The following is a 17,269-nucleotide window of genomic DNA, read 5'->3' on the forward strand; positions in this document are numbered from 1 at the left end:
CTGCACTGATTTTCACAGCTAATGTGATCTACTCTTCAAGGCATTTGCCTTTGAAGGGCCATATACTTGGGTTTCAAACAGTATTTAGTCCAGCATGGAAAAAACTTCTGCTCATGTGGTAGTCACCACAGGCTGCCTTTTGACTCCCTTTGAGTCATGTATTTAGGCAAACATAGATGTGTGAGCAGTCATGATGAGGTTATTACTGTACCATAGCAGAGGGCTGAATGAGTAATTTCATTTACTGCTGTACAGTGAAAATATATATTGCCCTTGTCGGTTTATAATTTCCCTCATCAGGATTAGTTTTTCCTTTACTCTTGCTGGATAGAGGTTTACTTAACTTTGATTTCTTTCAGCTCGTGGTTACATAGAAATAAAACTCTGCATATGAGGCACAAGCACTCTTTCATCTCTACAACCCAATGGATTATTAAATTTGGGGTGCTCCCCTAGGCACCCAAACAAGGTTTCACCATCCCTTTTGTCTGGATTATCTCTGCTTTGTTACAGAATTGGGTAATCCAACAAACCTGCTGGCTCAACATGCCTGTGGAAAAGAAACACAACAGATGCAGTTTCCAGGAAGCTGGCTCTATCTTCTTTAGTGGGCATTACATATTTACACACTGTTGTTTTTAAAACAAACACTCTTCTTGAGAAAGTTAAGATTAATATGAGCTTTTCAGTGAACATCTAGAGTCATGTAGCATAACTTGTTTTTTTTTAATTATTATTTAAAAGCACAAAACTCTTACTTTCTTTTCATCTAACTCCACAGCATTCTAGGATTCTTTCTATGGAAGGATGATAATGATTACAAAGGTTTTGCTTCAGTCAAAACAAGAAAGCTCATTTTAATGCTTAATGAAATAAATGACTTGGTGTGTTACACCACTCTAACTTTGGACTCATAGGTGGATTAGCTAAGCTTAATTTTCTAGAGGATGCCAATTTTAAAATCAAAATAAAAACACTTGAGTCTCAGGTTAACACAGTTCCCATGAGATGCTGCTCAGGTTCAGAGAGCAGAGGTTCAGTAGTACTACAGTTTTTCTCCTACACTGGCAAAAGGCATAGAAAGAAAAACCACTGCAAGGCTAATTTATATTAATTGATAGCATAATCAGAGCAATGTGATACAAATACTGTCAGTTTTCCTTTCTGTCTGTTGTTTTTCTGAAAAAATGGAAGTTTTAAATGCATCTCACCTGATACTGTTTCCATGTGAATTCTTAGGATTGCTTTAAGCAGGAGTGTAACAAGTACAAGGCAGAAATCAGAATCCTCCAATGGCACTTCGGATGGTTCTAAACTCACTGTCCTTCGTATGAAATAACTGACTTACAAACAGTGTTAGGTACTTTATTGTGTGAACAAGCTTTTTGCAGAGCTGAAATGTCCTATGTGGGGCTGTCAGAAGTTCCTATTCAGTAAAAGTTTGAGAGATTTAACCACTCTGTTTGGCTTTGTACTGCTGCAACAGCTTAGCCAAAACCCCACTTTGGTCCACTGATTATTTACTGTCCAGTAACTGCATAACTACCCAAATGTAATGATGGGGAATCCTGTGCCATTAATTATTAGAATCTCCACAGACATAAAAATCTCTTTGAGTATTTTCAGACCAAACCCCAACATACACACATGCACATAAAAATTAAGAAGGAAAAAGAACAGATCAGAAGTTTCCAAAACACATCATTAACCTAATACATAGATCAAGTATAGCTCAACTGACAGTGCAAAGTTCAGTTATGAGGTTTCAAAAGGAAAAGATAAAACAATCTGCAAGAATGTAAACTGGTCATTTCATAATGTCTCATGTACATAGGGCATCAGTGATTATGTGCTGCTGAGGATCATCCCCTCACCAGTGTTCTCTCAGGCAACTCCTCTAGATTGGTTGGTTGTGTATCTGCCTTTTATCTTTCATGTACACTTTTTATAGTCAATATAATCCCACTTTGCTCAGATTTTAAGATGCCCTATTTAATTGATGTATCACTATGACAACCAGTCTAGGGAGCTTGTTTTTATTTATTCATGTATTGTAATTTACAGGCATCTCTGCTATGAGATCACTGTTATCTGAGTGCCTGAGTGTACATGTGAGACATCACTAAAGGAGTGGTAACAACTTCTTAATATTTTTTCTGTGTTTCAACTTTAGCAAAAGAAAAACAATAAATTAAACATTCATCGTTATTGTGGGAATGAAAAAAAAAGACAAGGAAGGAAGGAAAAGAAAGAAAGAAAAAGGGAGGAAGGGAGGGAGGAAGGGAGGGAGGAAGGAAGGAGGGAAGGAGGAGGGAAGGAGGGAAGGAGGGAAGGAGGGAAGGAGGGAAGGAGGGAAGGAGGGAAGGAGGGAAGGAGGGAAGGAGGGAAGGAGGGAAGGAGGGAAGGAGGGAAGGAGGGAAGGAGGGAAGGAGGGAAGGAGGGAAGGAAGGAAGGAAGGAAGGAAAGGAAGGAAGGAAGGAAGGAAGGAAGGAAGGAAGGAAGGAAGGAAGGAAGGAAGGAAGGAAGGAAGGAAGGAAGGAAGGAAGGAAGGAAGGAAGGAAGGAAGGAAGGAAGGAAGGAAGGAAGGAAGGAAGGAAGGAAGGAAGGAAGGAAGGAAGGAAGGAAGGAAGGAAGGAAGGAAGGAAGGAAGGAAGGAAGGAAGGAAGGAAGGAAGGAAGGAAGGAAGGAAGGAAGGAAGGAAGGAAGGAAGGAAGGAAGGAAGGAAGGAAGGAAGGAAGGAAGGAAGGAAGGAAGGAAGGAAGGAAGGAAGGAAGGAAGGAATCAAACTATTGTGGATTTTTAAAAAATCCATAGTCCAAACTCAGCCTTCTTTGGAGACCCTTTTACAAACATCTGGACCCCACACACATCATTTATTTGTGAAGAAAGGGAGGGAAGGGAAGAAGGAAGGAATCCTTTTCCTAGCATCACAGAATAGACTTGCATCTGTCACTAAAACAGGGTCACGGCTTTTAGTTGTTACAGAAAGCAACTTCATGCTACAATTTTCATCTTTTTTAAATGTATTCTTATGAGTAGGGAAAAAACCCCCTGCTAACATCTACTTTTACATACCTAAAATTGCAACACCAAAGGGTGCAAGAGACACAGATACTGTGAATAAAGAAGTAGAATATTCAAGTATATGAGGAGGGCATATCACAAATGGCCACAGAGAAATATATATATCTATAATACTGTATCAAACAGATGGAAAGAATGTGAAACTGGTGGTATGCACACAAATCTAGCTGCTTAACCAACTTTTCTAATCAGACACAAGTCTGTTGGGGTATGAGTGCTTGCTTTCAGCAGCTTTTTTACATCACTTCCCATAGCACAATTCAAATGCTTTCAGCTAGTATTTTTAGTTATTAGTTAAATAATTTATTGGCTTTCCAGCTATACACTGACATAATTAACCAGGTTCAAAAAATGTTAATAACTTAATTCAACTTTTGTTCTACTCATTTATACAAAGTAACTTTTTTGTTTTTGTTTTTTAAATTAAAGTTGAATTTCCCTATATGCCCTTCCTTCTGGTAAGCAGACTGTTAATTTAACCTGTAATAACTTACAATGGGCAACTCCTCTTTTTTATTTCCCCTTCTATCAAAAGAACTATGAAATGAGCAACTTGGGATATTAACAAGGCTCTTCAGAAAGAGGTGGATGGCCTTCAGGCACATGAAAGGTAAAAATGCATTTTATCATACCACAGTACTCCATGCAAGACTGAGCAGAGCAACAATAATTGTCCAATGTAACATACCGCTGTATACCCATATAAAGCCAGTGTCTTCCTGTTGGAAATGGAGGTCAGGCCAATTTCTGCATCTATGGAATTATTTTTTTTTATGTTTTTTTTTTTTTAACTGTATGGTAACTACAAGTCTTGGGATGTAACTTAGTTTTAGACATGGTAAAGAATGAACGTAACACCTGCTCTGAGCCCATTCCTGCCAAGAGCTCATGCCTAAATATTATTACTTCATGTAACGCAAAATGAGCGAATTCATAACCCCTGCTTGGCAAGGGCTGCTGTGACATCTTCAGCAAGGGTAGCAAGCTGGGGGGATTCCAGGAGGTTGATGCTCCCAGAGGAGGAGACGTTGCTGAGGCGGCGTGGCGAGGCCATGCTGGACCTGCCCGGGGACTGCGTGATGATCTCCGCCCCGTGGTCAACGCGCGCCTTGGCGTGCTCTCTGAAGTTCAGCTTCTGGCTGTCAATCTGCCCCAGGGAAACAAAGAATTGCACACATTACACAGTCACTGAATGATCTCAGTACAGAACATCGTTTTGCTTACTTTTAAAAACTATTAGAAGGATTGAAGCTTCTCCAGTCCTTAGAAAATTGGAACTGGCCATTTTTTCACCTCGTTTAATAGCTACTGGCATGCTGTGTTACATTCTCTTACCATTTTTGTCTCTGTACTATTGTTCTCAGCTTTACAAATTTAATAATCACTATATGGGCACTATAATTTGTGTTTTCAAATGTTTGTTGGACTGATCTTACTTTCAGGATGTTTTCCTCCTGTTTCACATTGGAGTCCTCATCTCAGATCATACCTGTGCTGTCCAACAGTCCCAAACAAGGTTTAAAAGGCAGCGCACAAACTACACAGCACTTCACTCTCAGCTCAGATGCCATTCCAAATTTCAAAGGGAACAAACTGGTATATGAGTGTGATTGAAAGAGGACAGACAGATGTTTCCTACTCAATTCAGAACCACTAGAGCTGAATTCACAGCTCTAGTAATTTCCCTGGGCCAAGGGCACAGTGGGAGTTTTTTCTGACAGCTGTTCCTTTACCTTGACGTTACCACCACCAGGTACATGGTGGGCATTTTCCAGTGAACCAACTTTAGCCTGAGCTTTTTCTTTGAAATCCAGTTTCACACTTTCAATTTTCACACGCCCACCTCCTACAGAGGAAAAGGAAACACAGATTAAGAAATTGAAATGGTGCAGGGGAGAGTGTGACCTGAAGCAGGAGTGAACTCACATTACTAACAATCTAATGGTTTTGGAGAAGCACAGAATAATGCTCTGCAGTGCTCAGTAAAATATAAAATCTTCACCATATATTTAAACTGTAAGCAGGTGCTGCAGCCCTACTGATTTTTATGGGATTTAAGCAGACACTTAAGTATTTCACTGACTTAAGCCTATATTTCAATCTTATGCCAGAGCACCATCCTCTGGCATTATTTATCACTTCTCTGAATTAGGTGGTCTCATACCTTTATGTTTTTATATATTTAGTTAAGTAGTTTAATGTATTTTTATTACTGAAGAGTATTTTCTCTTTGACTGTAAAAGAGAATGGTATCATCCATGATTTTTAAGTTTAAATAACAGTATTTATTTATTGCTTTGTCCCACAGCCTGGGAATTCCTACAGTACCTGGTTTGTGGTGGATATTCTTGAGCGAGCCACACTTGGAAGTCACATGACTCAAGTCAATCTTCTTGGTTACAATCTGTACCTGTCAAAAGTGCATACATGCACAGATTACAGAAATGAAGAGAATAAAATTAAAAAATAATAAATAAAAAGCCAAGCTCTGCAGAGAAAGAGTGAGAGGCTTCTACAAATCACTGGAAAATGAGAAATGGTTAGTAGAAAACAGACCATGCCACAAAGGAGGAAACTTCCCACCTAGGGAGATGACAGAGCTGGGCTGAACGGTACTATTAGCAAAATGAAGAGGAGGATAAAGGAGATCAGCTTGTGGGTTCTTTCTAAAATGCTTCTGAGCCTCCTCTTTTCAGAGTGGGTGCTCCAGAGCCCTGCACACAGCAGGAACCATCCCATTTGCTTCTGCCTTGATTATGCATCCTGGCAACTAGGATATTTTGGTGACTGGTTTTTTTTCCTCTACCATCTGTTTTGTATTTTTCTGCATCTGAATATGGTATGCATTTCCTGTCAATCCACTATGGAGAGTCTGAGTAATCTACACGTGTGCCTGCTGCAGCTGTACCTGAGCAGGTTGAAGTTCAGCCAGCTGGCTCAGTGCTCACTGAGAGAAGCAGGTCAGGCACCCTCCCTCCTGCTGCTGCTCCCTGCCCTGCTGCCAGCCACCTTGCAATGGCTGTGCTGAGCCCAGCTGGGTAAGAGCCACTGAGTGACACTCCCAGCTTGCCTGCACTCCCAAATAGCTCCAAGGTGTGGCCCACAGCCACAGACTCTGAGCTGGCAGCCCCAAGAAGTCACAGCAGACAGGAGCTCCAGGGTAAGTGCAATGCCACTGGTTGCTCACCACACCAGCAGTGGGAGTGTATTGAACCTGCCTGGATCAGTCATGCCCACACCATCAGCTCTTCCCATCTGAGGGCTGATCACTTCTATCAGGACAACCATAGCCACCTTAAGCTATTCCAGTGTGCCCAATAAAACCAGCAGGTCTGGTCAAACCCTGGGCCACCTCAGTTTTTTATCGTGGAATAATGCTGTGACTTCAGCACTCAGCATGCTGGTTGATCATACCCCCTTCTCTGAGCTTTCTTTGTCCTTCTGTTTTATTTTCCTTCCCCTCTGCTGAATGCACATAACTGAAAGGCTAGCTGAGAAAACAGAAAATGCCCAACAGGGAGGCTGGAGTTTCAGAGACCTGCAGTCTCTTTCTGGAAGTTACTTTTGGGCTGTTCCCATGAAAGAAAGGCCCTGAACCATTTTGGCTCACACTGCACTTTCACTTGAGCACCTAAAGATAAACCTTGCTTTATCATTTAGAGATAACCCTTATTTTATCATTTCCTTGTCCAAGTTCTGAAAATGTGTTTTGCTCTGTGGGGAAAGATCAGGAGGCCACCACTGCACACACAGGGCTCACTGGACTACCAGACCAAACTCACACGTGAAACAGCAGCAGGAAGGAAAGTAGTGCTCAGAGGAAGGGAGACAGAGGGTTCTGGCTGTGTGAGGTGCATCACCACAGTGGAAGTGCCTGTTCACAGGGTGTCCAAACTACTTACATTTCCTCCCCCTGCAGAATGTTTGATGTTATCTCTGGAACCACACCGGGACTGAATATCGCTAAAATCGATCTTCTTGTTTAAAATCCTAACCTAAAAGGAATTGGAGGTAACTTACTATTTACCATACACACACTCAGTTGTTGGTGCAGATGAGGAAACCAGGGTAATTTGCCTCCTACAGTGACTCCTTCTTCTGACACTTGGATTGAAATGTGAGAAAATAAACCCTGTCAATCAATCTCGGTGTTTAGTATGTTCACTCAGCATCTGTAAATGTATTACACTGCTCTTTTTCTACCTCACAAACTGCTGGTGAAATACAAAGGGGAAAGTTTTATACTGGGAGGTATGAGAGGTGGCTTTTTCCCTGAAAAATTTAAAGAACTCTATGCTTGCCTGGACTGGGCCTAATCTTTGAACAGCCTGTCCTAGGGTCTATTGAGTGATGTTCAATATTTCTGCTGAACCACAAGAAGTTAGGAACCTTCCTTCCCACAGCTCAGCACTCCAGCCTTTGATGCAGAAATCCAGATCCAGCCAGCACAGGGACAGGCTGAAAGCCTGAGGTATTTCAACCCACCTTCTGCCATACAGCTGTAGCAGCAGCTACATACATAAAACAGACCTTAGAGTCCCCTGAAAGGGGAGCAACAAAATTACTTAAACTGTAGTCAGGGTTCTCTACTGCTCTCTCTTTTTACTGTCATCTACTACAGGGCAAGGCAGAAAAAAACAGCATGGGGAAACCTAGAGCTGCAATCACTGCTTTTTGATTTCTGGTGCCAGCCAGAAATCTGGTGTAGCAGATTTGGGCACAATTACTTTAGTGCTGGCACCACTGTGTTTCTCCCCTGTACTCTTAGTCTCTTCACACAACAAGGTAAGGTTTTAGCTTTTCCCTCAATGATGCCATTCTCCCTTACACATGCCAGGAATCCACATTTTTAATATGCCACCTTAGATCTGCAGTGCACAGATGCACTGCAGGCACAGGACAGTGCCTGGAGGAAAACCCTGTCAAGGGCAGACTGTGCTGTCCTGTGCTGGGCCCCCATGGCAAAGCAGTTCCTCTACTTAGCAGAACTCAGGTGCCACCAATAATTGTACTCCCAGGGAATGACTGCAGCTGGACCATTTTCAGATTTATTTCTGAGCAAGAGCAGGGGGTTGTGCTCATCAGCAATAGAGTTTTCAGGTGTGTGAGAAGGTGTTTCTATTCAAGGCTGCACCTGTCTTCTTTGTATTACAGTGCCACCCATGCAGCACATTTTTCTCTGCATTAAATATGAAATCTTTAATCTAGTGTTACATTGGATTTTATTTTTATGTATTAATATACAGTAGGAATTAACACTCTTTCCTGCATAGAAAGCCACAGAATTTGGTTTACTAGCTGTGCATTTTGCTAAATGGCATTCACAGAGCTTTCACTGACAGAGTACTTAGCACAGCTTTGCTGGCTACTGTTGTAGGTAAACCTACAGTGGCTAACCAATATCAAGATAAGACAGAGGGAAATGCACACTGAGGTTCCTCACTGCAGCTTCTCACTGCTTTGGGAGCACAATGCAGCACCAGAGCAGCTGAAGCAGTCAGTGGGAAGAAGCAGAACCCTGTGAAGGTTCTGCTTCCTGGCTTCAAGTTTCCCAAATTGCCCTAGGTTCCCTGACAAATCTGAGACAAATCACTCCCTCTCCAGACTACAAAAAGACTATTTGCTCTCTTACAGGAGCATCAAGGTTTGCAGTTTTTGGCTCCTGCAGTGGGGATAACAGCACATTTAGATAGTGAGTTGGATCCTCTGGTACTGAGCATCTGTATTACACCCTTAACTTAAACCCAGTAAATCCACAGAAGAAATGTTCAGATGGTCACTCTTTGCAGCTAATATGAAGTAGTTCTTCACAGCAAGCTGTTTCATGGATCCTTCTTATTGCATATCTCAACTAAATCAAACGATTAGAATGTTAAGATTCTTTTGACCTTAAACGTTTTAATTTAAAGCCAGAAGTTGCTTTAACTGATAAAAGGTCTGTATACTGATCCATGCATGCTGTGGCATGCTCAGCAACAGCAATGATGACAGCACCAGCAGATTCCACACGTGGTCACCTTCAGAAGGGCATCCTCAATAATCAAACTGATTTCTGTCCTTCCTCCTCCCACCTGCTTATCTGTCCAAGTCAACAAATGTAGGCTGAAACAAGAAAGCAAATGCCTTTGGAATTTTATGCTTGTGCTTTCTCTCAATAGAATGTTCAAAAATGTACCCCAGTACTATATAAGACACATGTCACATCAGTTACAGAAACACACATCAGATGTGTATTCAGATCTGGTTCTCAGACAGCTTCTGGCCAGACACAACTGGGAAAACAAAAAGCCTTCCTGGCACTTTCTGAGCACTTGTCTCAGTGATGGATCAGCAGCATTTCTTAGCTATGGCCACAGGGATTCATCTGCTCTGAAAATGCTGACTTACAGGTCATGGCAAGACCTGTGCACTGGGGGCCTGGAGCTTAAAATGGAGCCAAAGCAAGGTGAAAAGTTGAGAGAGTGCCTTTGATCAAGTGCCTCAAGGTTGATTTGCACTCAGAAGTCTGACAGTTCATGAGTCTCATGGCCCATGGACCTGGCTAGCAGATATATAAAGAACAAATCATCTCAATTATCCTCTCTGTCTCACTGGGTGAAATGTGCCCCTGTGTGGCAGGGCCAGCAGGAGACCTATGCATCATCTGTGTTCTGGCTGAGGGCTGGAGAGAGCTGAGTGACATGCATGCACTCTGCTGGTCATCTGGCACAGGGAGGAACTGAACTGATTCAGGTTTTCCCTGATGATCTGTTTCTCCCTTTCCTGGGACATATCAGTATCCCTGCACATATTTAAATCACAACCACCCTGTATAACTAAGTGTTCCACAAATGAATGGAACTTTGTTTCCTGTAGATTAGGGCTTAAACTGCTTCATTCATCTGCTCTGTATACTTCAGCAAGCCCTATTCCTTCTGGCCAGGATTTTGTCCCAAGCTTTCTCTGAAGTCTACTAGACTGAGCAAACAGGCTTGTACACAACCAGCCAACTGTTTGCTGTCCCTGACTGTGGAGGAGGGCTGAGTTCACTGCCTTTACCCCAGTGATGGTTTTCTGCTGAGTCTCTATTCCATACTCTGTCAACAACCATCACCCCATATGGAGGGACTGCCTTTATTTCTCACCACTGCTCCCTTGCCAGCACTGGTTGAAATTGGCCAGTAAGTTCCAAAAGAGTTGAGAGAGACTGAGATTGTCAGCTAGCCAGTGTGACTGCAGGAGTGGTTTTGCTTGAGGAATCAGACTGTAACCAGGAGAGGGAGCTTACCAGGAAGGGACAGGAACCATTTACACCAAAAAGAAACTTTGGCTTGCAAACAAAGAATGTAAACTGACTGAATCATTTAAAGCTGGCATCTGGAGGGAAATCTTTAACTGTGAGAGCAGGGAGGCTCTGGAGCTGCCACGTGAGGGAGCACAGCTACAAGAAAATGGTAAACTTTAATGATGGCACTTGATGAAAGGAATTAGATGATGCAGCTGCCTGCAACAGAGGCAATACAAACACCATGACTCACCAGGAAGGTTCTCTGTGTTCCAAATGTGTATGTACATCTTGTGTGTGGGTGGAGGTGTGGCAGAGATGCACATATATGCACTTCAATTGTGCTGAAAGTTAAATGAAAGATCAAGCCTGCTCATGCTCTCATTCAGGAAAGGGAACATTTTGTCTGTGGCAGAAACAGGACTGCTTTCTATTCACACTCTCTAGAAATCTCAACAAGATGATGAGAGAGAGAGTTACAAGAGAGAGTCCCTTGTAACTTCTGCTCTGACCTGCCAGTATGAAGTGGGTACCTTCTCTTCTAATGTGATACTGGTTTGTGCAGGTATGATGGAAAGGGCCTAAAGTCAGTATTTGGATTAAGACAAAGCTGAGGTTCCTCAATACTTGTCATAATTACGTGTAATTAAACCACAGTGGAAAATCAAATCCTTACAGAAAAGAAAACTGGTTTCTGTCTGAAGCCCTAGAAGTCAGATAGGCCTTCCCCTCACTCTGTCTTCTGATGACTCCTCAGCAATGAAGCCCAAGGCAGATCCTGTGCTAACATGCACAAAGCATGGCCCCAGTGACTCCCACTGCTTCCAGAGAGTACCCAGCAGGACAGGGACAGTGCACTCCAACACCCACATTTGCAGTTTGAATGCTACCTGTGAGAGCTCTGGGCAAGGTTTATTTATGCAAAGCCTATAAGGAAAACAAGCATTGAAGGTTATTTTTCTCAGAGTTGATATAGATGAGGCATAAATTGCTCTGCAGTCAGCAGAATTTACTAGTTCCCTTCCTACTCCTTCAGTGACCTGACTGGCAATCAGAACAGCTGGGGGCTGTGGTCCAAGGGAAACCTCTTCACTAGAGCACAGGGAATAGTTTTGGGTTCAGCTTGCTGGCACAAGAAGGAGACAGGCCATGAGACACAATACTTGTGAATCTTCCAGTCAGATACATGCCTCCTGTTAAGCAGAATATGAATTGGATTTCAAAGACTCCATGTACAACAGTTTGCAGGTCCTCCTCTGCCAGTACTACACCACTGTGTTTGTGATGAGCAGAAGTTTGTACAAACACTGAGAGGAAGGTAGAGAAATGCCTAAGAGAATTTAGTTCAGTTGTGTTTAGCAGTTTAGTTCACTGTTAAAGACAACATCAATGTCCAAAAACTGCTTATACAAGAGAAAAAATTATATTCCATTGCTACCTATAGAATAATTCAGTTCAGCTGCTTTTCACAAGAAGAGGAAAAGCCTCTAGCTTATCAACATCAGGGCAGAGAGTCCACAAACAGCTTCTATGGCATACTACACTGGTATACATTGAAACAGGTATTTGAAGAACAAAAACTGTGATGCTGATGAAATTATGAGCTCTGAATACTTTTCCAAGGAGATGATGGCTTATGCTTTGCCTGCCTTGCAATTAGGGCCTCTGAGAAGCTCTGCCACAAGCACAAACTGCCTAAAGCACTTAAAATACTCTAGCTTGGCTCTACTTGCTGTTTGAACATGCTGTGGAGCTGTGACATTGGGAAAAGCTTCCAGGTTCCTAATAGCTTATCAAATAGGAAAGGTTCCTTCTATTTAACACAACAATTTGACTAAGCTATATAGCAGGAACTAGACATTATTTCAGTGTTTGATCCCCAGGTTAACATAGGTATTTAAGTGAGACAAGAATTGGTCTTGCACAGGAAGTAAGGTTAAGGTTAAAAACTGATTAGAATCAAGAGAGAGTTCCAAGTGCTTTCAAATTTATCTGCTGCCAAGGACAGATGATACTAATCTTCATGCTCCTGGCAGAGGCTACAGGAAGAAGAAAGGGAGATGGAGGATATTTATTCGGCCTAGTAAAGTCCTTGAAGAGAAAGACTGTGCTTCAGATTTTCCACACCTACAGACAGGGCTTGTGATGATGCTCAGCCTTTACACTCCTGGAATAAGTGGATACACACACCAGCAAGGCTGCCAGACCAGAAGCTAGTGATATTGAAAATAAAAAGCCATTCTCACCCTGCTCTTAGTAAAGGGTGAACAAGGTACAGTTATTTCTGACTTGAAAACATACTGAGAAGCAGACACTGAGCAGATAATACTGTGATCAGCCAAGTCTTGAACCCTTGCATAGGACAGAGTGATTGATTTACAAGTTTATACCTACCTGCACATCACTGTACTAAAGCAATTAATAAGATAGCAAGCCATGCTGAACTAGGCATGTCCCTGCCAATAAGGGGAGGAAAGGCCAATGGACAAATACTGAGAGGGCCTGCACAGTTATGGTAGAAGTACAAAGTGAAATGATCATTTTCCATGCCAAAGACTTTACGGTCAATAGACAACAGGTGAATTGAACAGTGTTCAAGGAAGTGCAAGATCCCTGTCAGATTAACTGAATCATGCTCTGCAACCACACTCCTCACTAAAGCTGGGGAGCTGATCAAAAGAATTGTCAAAAAGTATTGAAGATTCACACCAAATAAAAAAATCCTGGGAGTTACAATTAATTAATCTAAATCATAAAGTCCTTGCTTTAATACTCCCTTCAACAACAACAACAACAAAAACCCAAGAACAACCAAACTAACAGATTTTGCTAAAATTCAAGCAGAATACTTAAATTTTAGACACAACAGTTCCTACTCATGGAAGGAGTACTATTAGCTTCAAACATCAAGTGCTGAGCATCAGGTATCAGTTTCCAAATCAGATTCTGTATCTTTGAGAATAAATAAGTTTTGAGTCACTACATCTGGAATTTCTTTAGTCTAGCATAATGGAGACAATTAGGTTGCTCAGTTCAAAAATATTTTACAGTCATCTCTTCATGCAAACTGGCTTTCCCAACATTCAGCAGGTATGTCCCTTAGCATTTCTTTGTTGTTCAAATCCAAATTTCCAATATAAAACCTAAGGTTTCTATTCTTTTCTTTCCTGCCCTCTCCTCAAAAAAGCCTTTCTGAAACTTGCTAGAGGCTGGCAGTGATTGCTTAAGTTTTCTAAAATATGAGTCAGGAAGAACATCTAGATTTTTATCCAGAATAATTCAAGGCTTAACTGTACAGACTGTACTCAGGCAAGCCTTCCTTTAAACAAGTGCAGTCTGAACACAGGAGCTGCAAGATGTTATTTCTGTCCAATCTGCAATTTTCAGCCAAAATTCTAAATTTCATGAACTTAAAAACTGCAGGTTTGAGCTCTGACAGAATTTTGAAGGTATACCTGAAACTCCTAATTTCTCCTCACACTTGTAGATCTGCAATTAAAACGTGGTGAATTCATTTCTAATTTTCAGCACAGAACAAATCCCTTCAAATGTCTTGCAAATCTCCAAAACTTGGGAATGTACAAAGAAAGCAAAACCTGACAGAGGTTAATTAATTTTACAGCTTTGAATTGTTGAGTTGACAAATGCACAAACTTTGGAATGTGTTCTGTCATTCTTCTCATTGGGTAGGGTCAGGAAAAGCACTGTAGATAGGTTAAAATATAATAATAGGCTACAGAGCTACAAATTTATGTGTAAAGAACACAGAGAATATATAAAAGAAGGGGAAAAATGAATTTGGCATCAATCCAAACTGATTTTGAAGCTAACAAAAGATACCCATTTAAGCCTCCTCCTCTGCCCACCTCTGAGATGTCCTGCCAGTCTATTTTATAATCTAAAACACATGCCTATTCCCCTTGCAAACATTTCTGTGGTTTTTGGAAAGCATCTAATGGACAGTGGCATTATCAATTTGTTCAAATTGACTCATTACTAATTGCATTTTGTTTTCTACAGTTTAGGGAACATGGTGAAGTTCTTCCTTAATCTTTCTAAAAACCTTCAAGGAACATTTAATTCTTCAGCATGGCCTTGATATTTCAGTTTTCTATGTGTCATTTTACTTCTTACAAGGTGCCTGTCACTATAATAAATGGTATTTTAAAGCTTATGCATGTAATTCTATTCTGTGCAGGTCCATTGACTTTGACGAAGCTCTGCTGCTCCATATCCACTGAAGGTATACATTTTAAGAGAAAATGAAGAGAAATCTAGATTAGTTTTATACTTGGTTGCTGACCCATGATGCATTATAAATACTCTGCCTTGCCAGGAATGAAAAGACTCAATAAGTGCATTTCTGTACTCTGATATGGTACCAACCACATTCACAGACAGAATTCCAAAAGGAAAACAAAAAATCTAAACCAAAAAACACAACAAAAAATCAGTCTTGGCATCTGAAACAGATTTCCAGCACCCTCTCCAAGCTCCCTTGGGCTGTCTGAGAAATAACAGATGCAAATGGGTTACTTTTGAAAGCACAGCATTTCCTCCACAGCTGATGCAGTGTGAAAATCCATCTGAAGCCCAGCAGACATGCCCATGAGCAAGTTGCCTCTGAGCTTTGCCAGTAATGATACATTTCACCATTCTGCACCATAAAGAGAAAACCAGACAACCACCTACTGGCTGCCTCACAGAGCAGAGAAGTCCTCATTTTTATCCACTGCAGAATACCAATTAAAACATGTTTCAAGCCAGATCTACTCCTAGTAGGAGCTTAATGCAGTGCAAATTTAGCTTGTTTCTTCCCCTAAAAGCATTCCCTTTACACACCACACTCACACAGCCCCCATCAGGTGGAATGATTTCTCTCCTTTTCTTTGTTTCTGTGGCTGGCAAGTCAGAGCTGAAGGAAAATCAGTCTGCTGTCTGATGGGCTTTTGATAAAATTCCAGGCTGAAGCACAGCACTTCTTGATTTATTTAGCATTTAAACATCCCCAAGAGCTTCTTCAGTTTTGCACTCCATTCTATGGCAGTTTCAGAGTGCAGCTTTCACTAAAACAGCTCAAAGTTAAGACAAGTCCTTGTGCCAGGTTCAAACAGACCACTGGTAAAAGGATAGTCTGTCTCCAAATGACACTTCTGGGCTGCCTATCTGCACTCCTTTAGTGATTTGCATGTTATGTTTCTGTACTTAACTTGCCCAGATGTATGCTGGGTTTTTCTCTGCTTGTTTTTCCTGTGGCCATTGCTATCAGCACTTCCAGTTCAGGTTATAAAGAAGCTTTCTGTTTGTTTCATGTATCATCACTAAAAGCAAACAGCAGATAACAGCTCATTTCAGCCAGGGTAATACTGCTACCAGACATTAAAGAACTGAGCAGACACAAGGAAATTAAATTAGCTTTCATGTGTTGCTCTCACAGACACTATAAAATTCAGCTGCAGAAACTGGAAAAGAACTATCCTAAAACCTCTTGTCTAGACTAAGCAACTATGGCACAAAGGAGACATAAAGGAAAAACTTAGTGAGCTTCTCTTTGCCCATCCCACAGCTCAGCAACCACATATCACTGAAACTAAAAAATGCTTTAGTTTCAGTGATATTTTGTACACCCAGATTTCCCTTGTAATGCCCACAGTACTGAAATGCCATCCTGTGCCATGCTTCACTGCTCAGCAAAGACTGAACAGTTCTTTGGAGCTGCTAAGGAAATTTAGCTGTCTAGGCATGGTGTCTACAAAGAAATAAAATTTGCTGTGGCCCCCTGGTTCTTGTATAATTGTTACAGTCCAGAGAGAGTAACAGAGAGGAGGAGGACAAGGTACCATGGTACTGGTTTTGGGCCCCAAGTCCAACAGCTGTGAAGAATGCTAATCCAGAAGCACAGTCTGAATTTGTGCTGCTGCAGCCCCTGCACATCACGACCATCTGCTACATGGTATTTCAAACAGACTGGAGCTCCCATGCAAAATAATCACACCTGTCAAAATAAAGGCAGAAGTACCTTTGCTAAGGCATTATCTTCTTGACTTTATGAGTAACTGGCTACAGTCCAAACCCTGGAAAGTACTGAATGTGTTCATTTACCATGAAAACAGGATCAACACCTTAGAGATAATCTTACTGTTTAAAATACAAACCTGTTCTTTTTCTCTGGAAGACCTACAGCAGGCACAGGGCTGCAAGTTTTGATCCAATTTATTATTTCTTTCTGAGACAGCATTAGGCAAAACTCATAGTTCTGTAAGTTCCACTATCAATTCCAATACTAATACATACAGATATAAGTATCTGATCTGGAAACACTGTGCAACCCAAATTTCTGGAATGTCCTGTTTTCAGGACAACCAAATGGGGTGCATGTTATTCACACTGATGTCCTGTCCCTGGAGGCAGCTGAGAAATGAACCTTTCATAAAGCAGTTGCATTCCCATTGCTGTTAACTCAGGAAGCAAAAGGAAGCTGAAGGCTACGGGTGTTTTTGCTGTAGAGTTCTATCTAGAATCAATATGAAAAGCACAGGTATTCTTTACAAAAAATACATTAATGTAATTGTTTACACCCACAAGATTGAGTTGTCCATATTTTTAGGTTAAATGTTGGTAAGCTGCATTCTTTTTCCTCCTTCTACTTCTTGCTAAATCACATAGAGTATCTATCAGGTTGCTATTGGTTTTAGAACTCCTTAAACATTAACAGAATGGATGGCTTCCTACTGTAAGCTAGAACAATTCTTCCAAATCGAAAGAAAAATTGCTTTGACCTAATTTTGGCTTTCAATGTCATCTGTGTTAGCATTTCTGCTCACAAATGAGAGAAGACTATTCCAGCTCTGGCTTTGGTTCTGCTTGGTAGAGTATCAAGCAGAGACTCTGAAAAGGAAAGTATAAGCACCATACCTCAGA

General features: G+C 41.3%; 1 protein-coding gene across 49 annotated transcripts in view; it reads right to left on the reverse strand.

The window, feature by feature from the left end:
• Window positions 1-2,781: 2,781 nt before the first annotated feature.
• The window catches only part of MAP2 (microtubule associated protein 2), a 212,356-nt gene continuing 197,868 nt past the window's right edge, over window positions 2,782-17,269 (reverse strand). For 23 of the 49 annotated variants that reach the window (XM_079311169.1, XM_079311168.1, XM_079311162.1 and 20 more), the window contains 3 exons: window positions 5,413-5,494; window positions 4,818-4,930; window positions 2,782-4,231 (listed from right to left, as the gene is read on the reverse strand). In XM_079311169.1, the coding sequence (XP_079167295.1) occupies window positions 4,016-4,231; window positions 4,818-4,930; window positions 5,413-5,494 (411 nt within the window). In that variant the 3' untranslated portion in view covers window positions 2,782-4,015. Of the gene's footprint in view, window positions 4,232-4,817; window positions 4,931-5,412; window positions 5,495-6,986; window positions 7,080-17,269 lie in introns of all 49 variants that reach the window. The other 26 variants (XM_079311143.1, XM_079311139.1, XM_079311137.1 and 23 more) reach the window with 4 other exon arrangements.

This window comes from Erithacus rubecula (assembly GCF_903797595.1).
Source record: "Erithacus rubecula genome assembly, chromosome: 8".
Classification (NCBI taxonomy): domain Eukaryota; kingdom Metazoa; phylum Chordata; class Aves; order Passeriformes; family Muscicapidae; genus Erithacus; species Erithacus rubecula.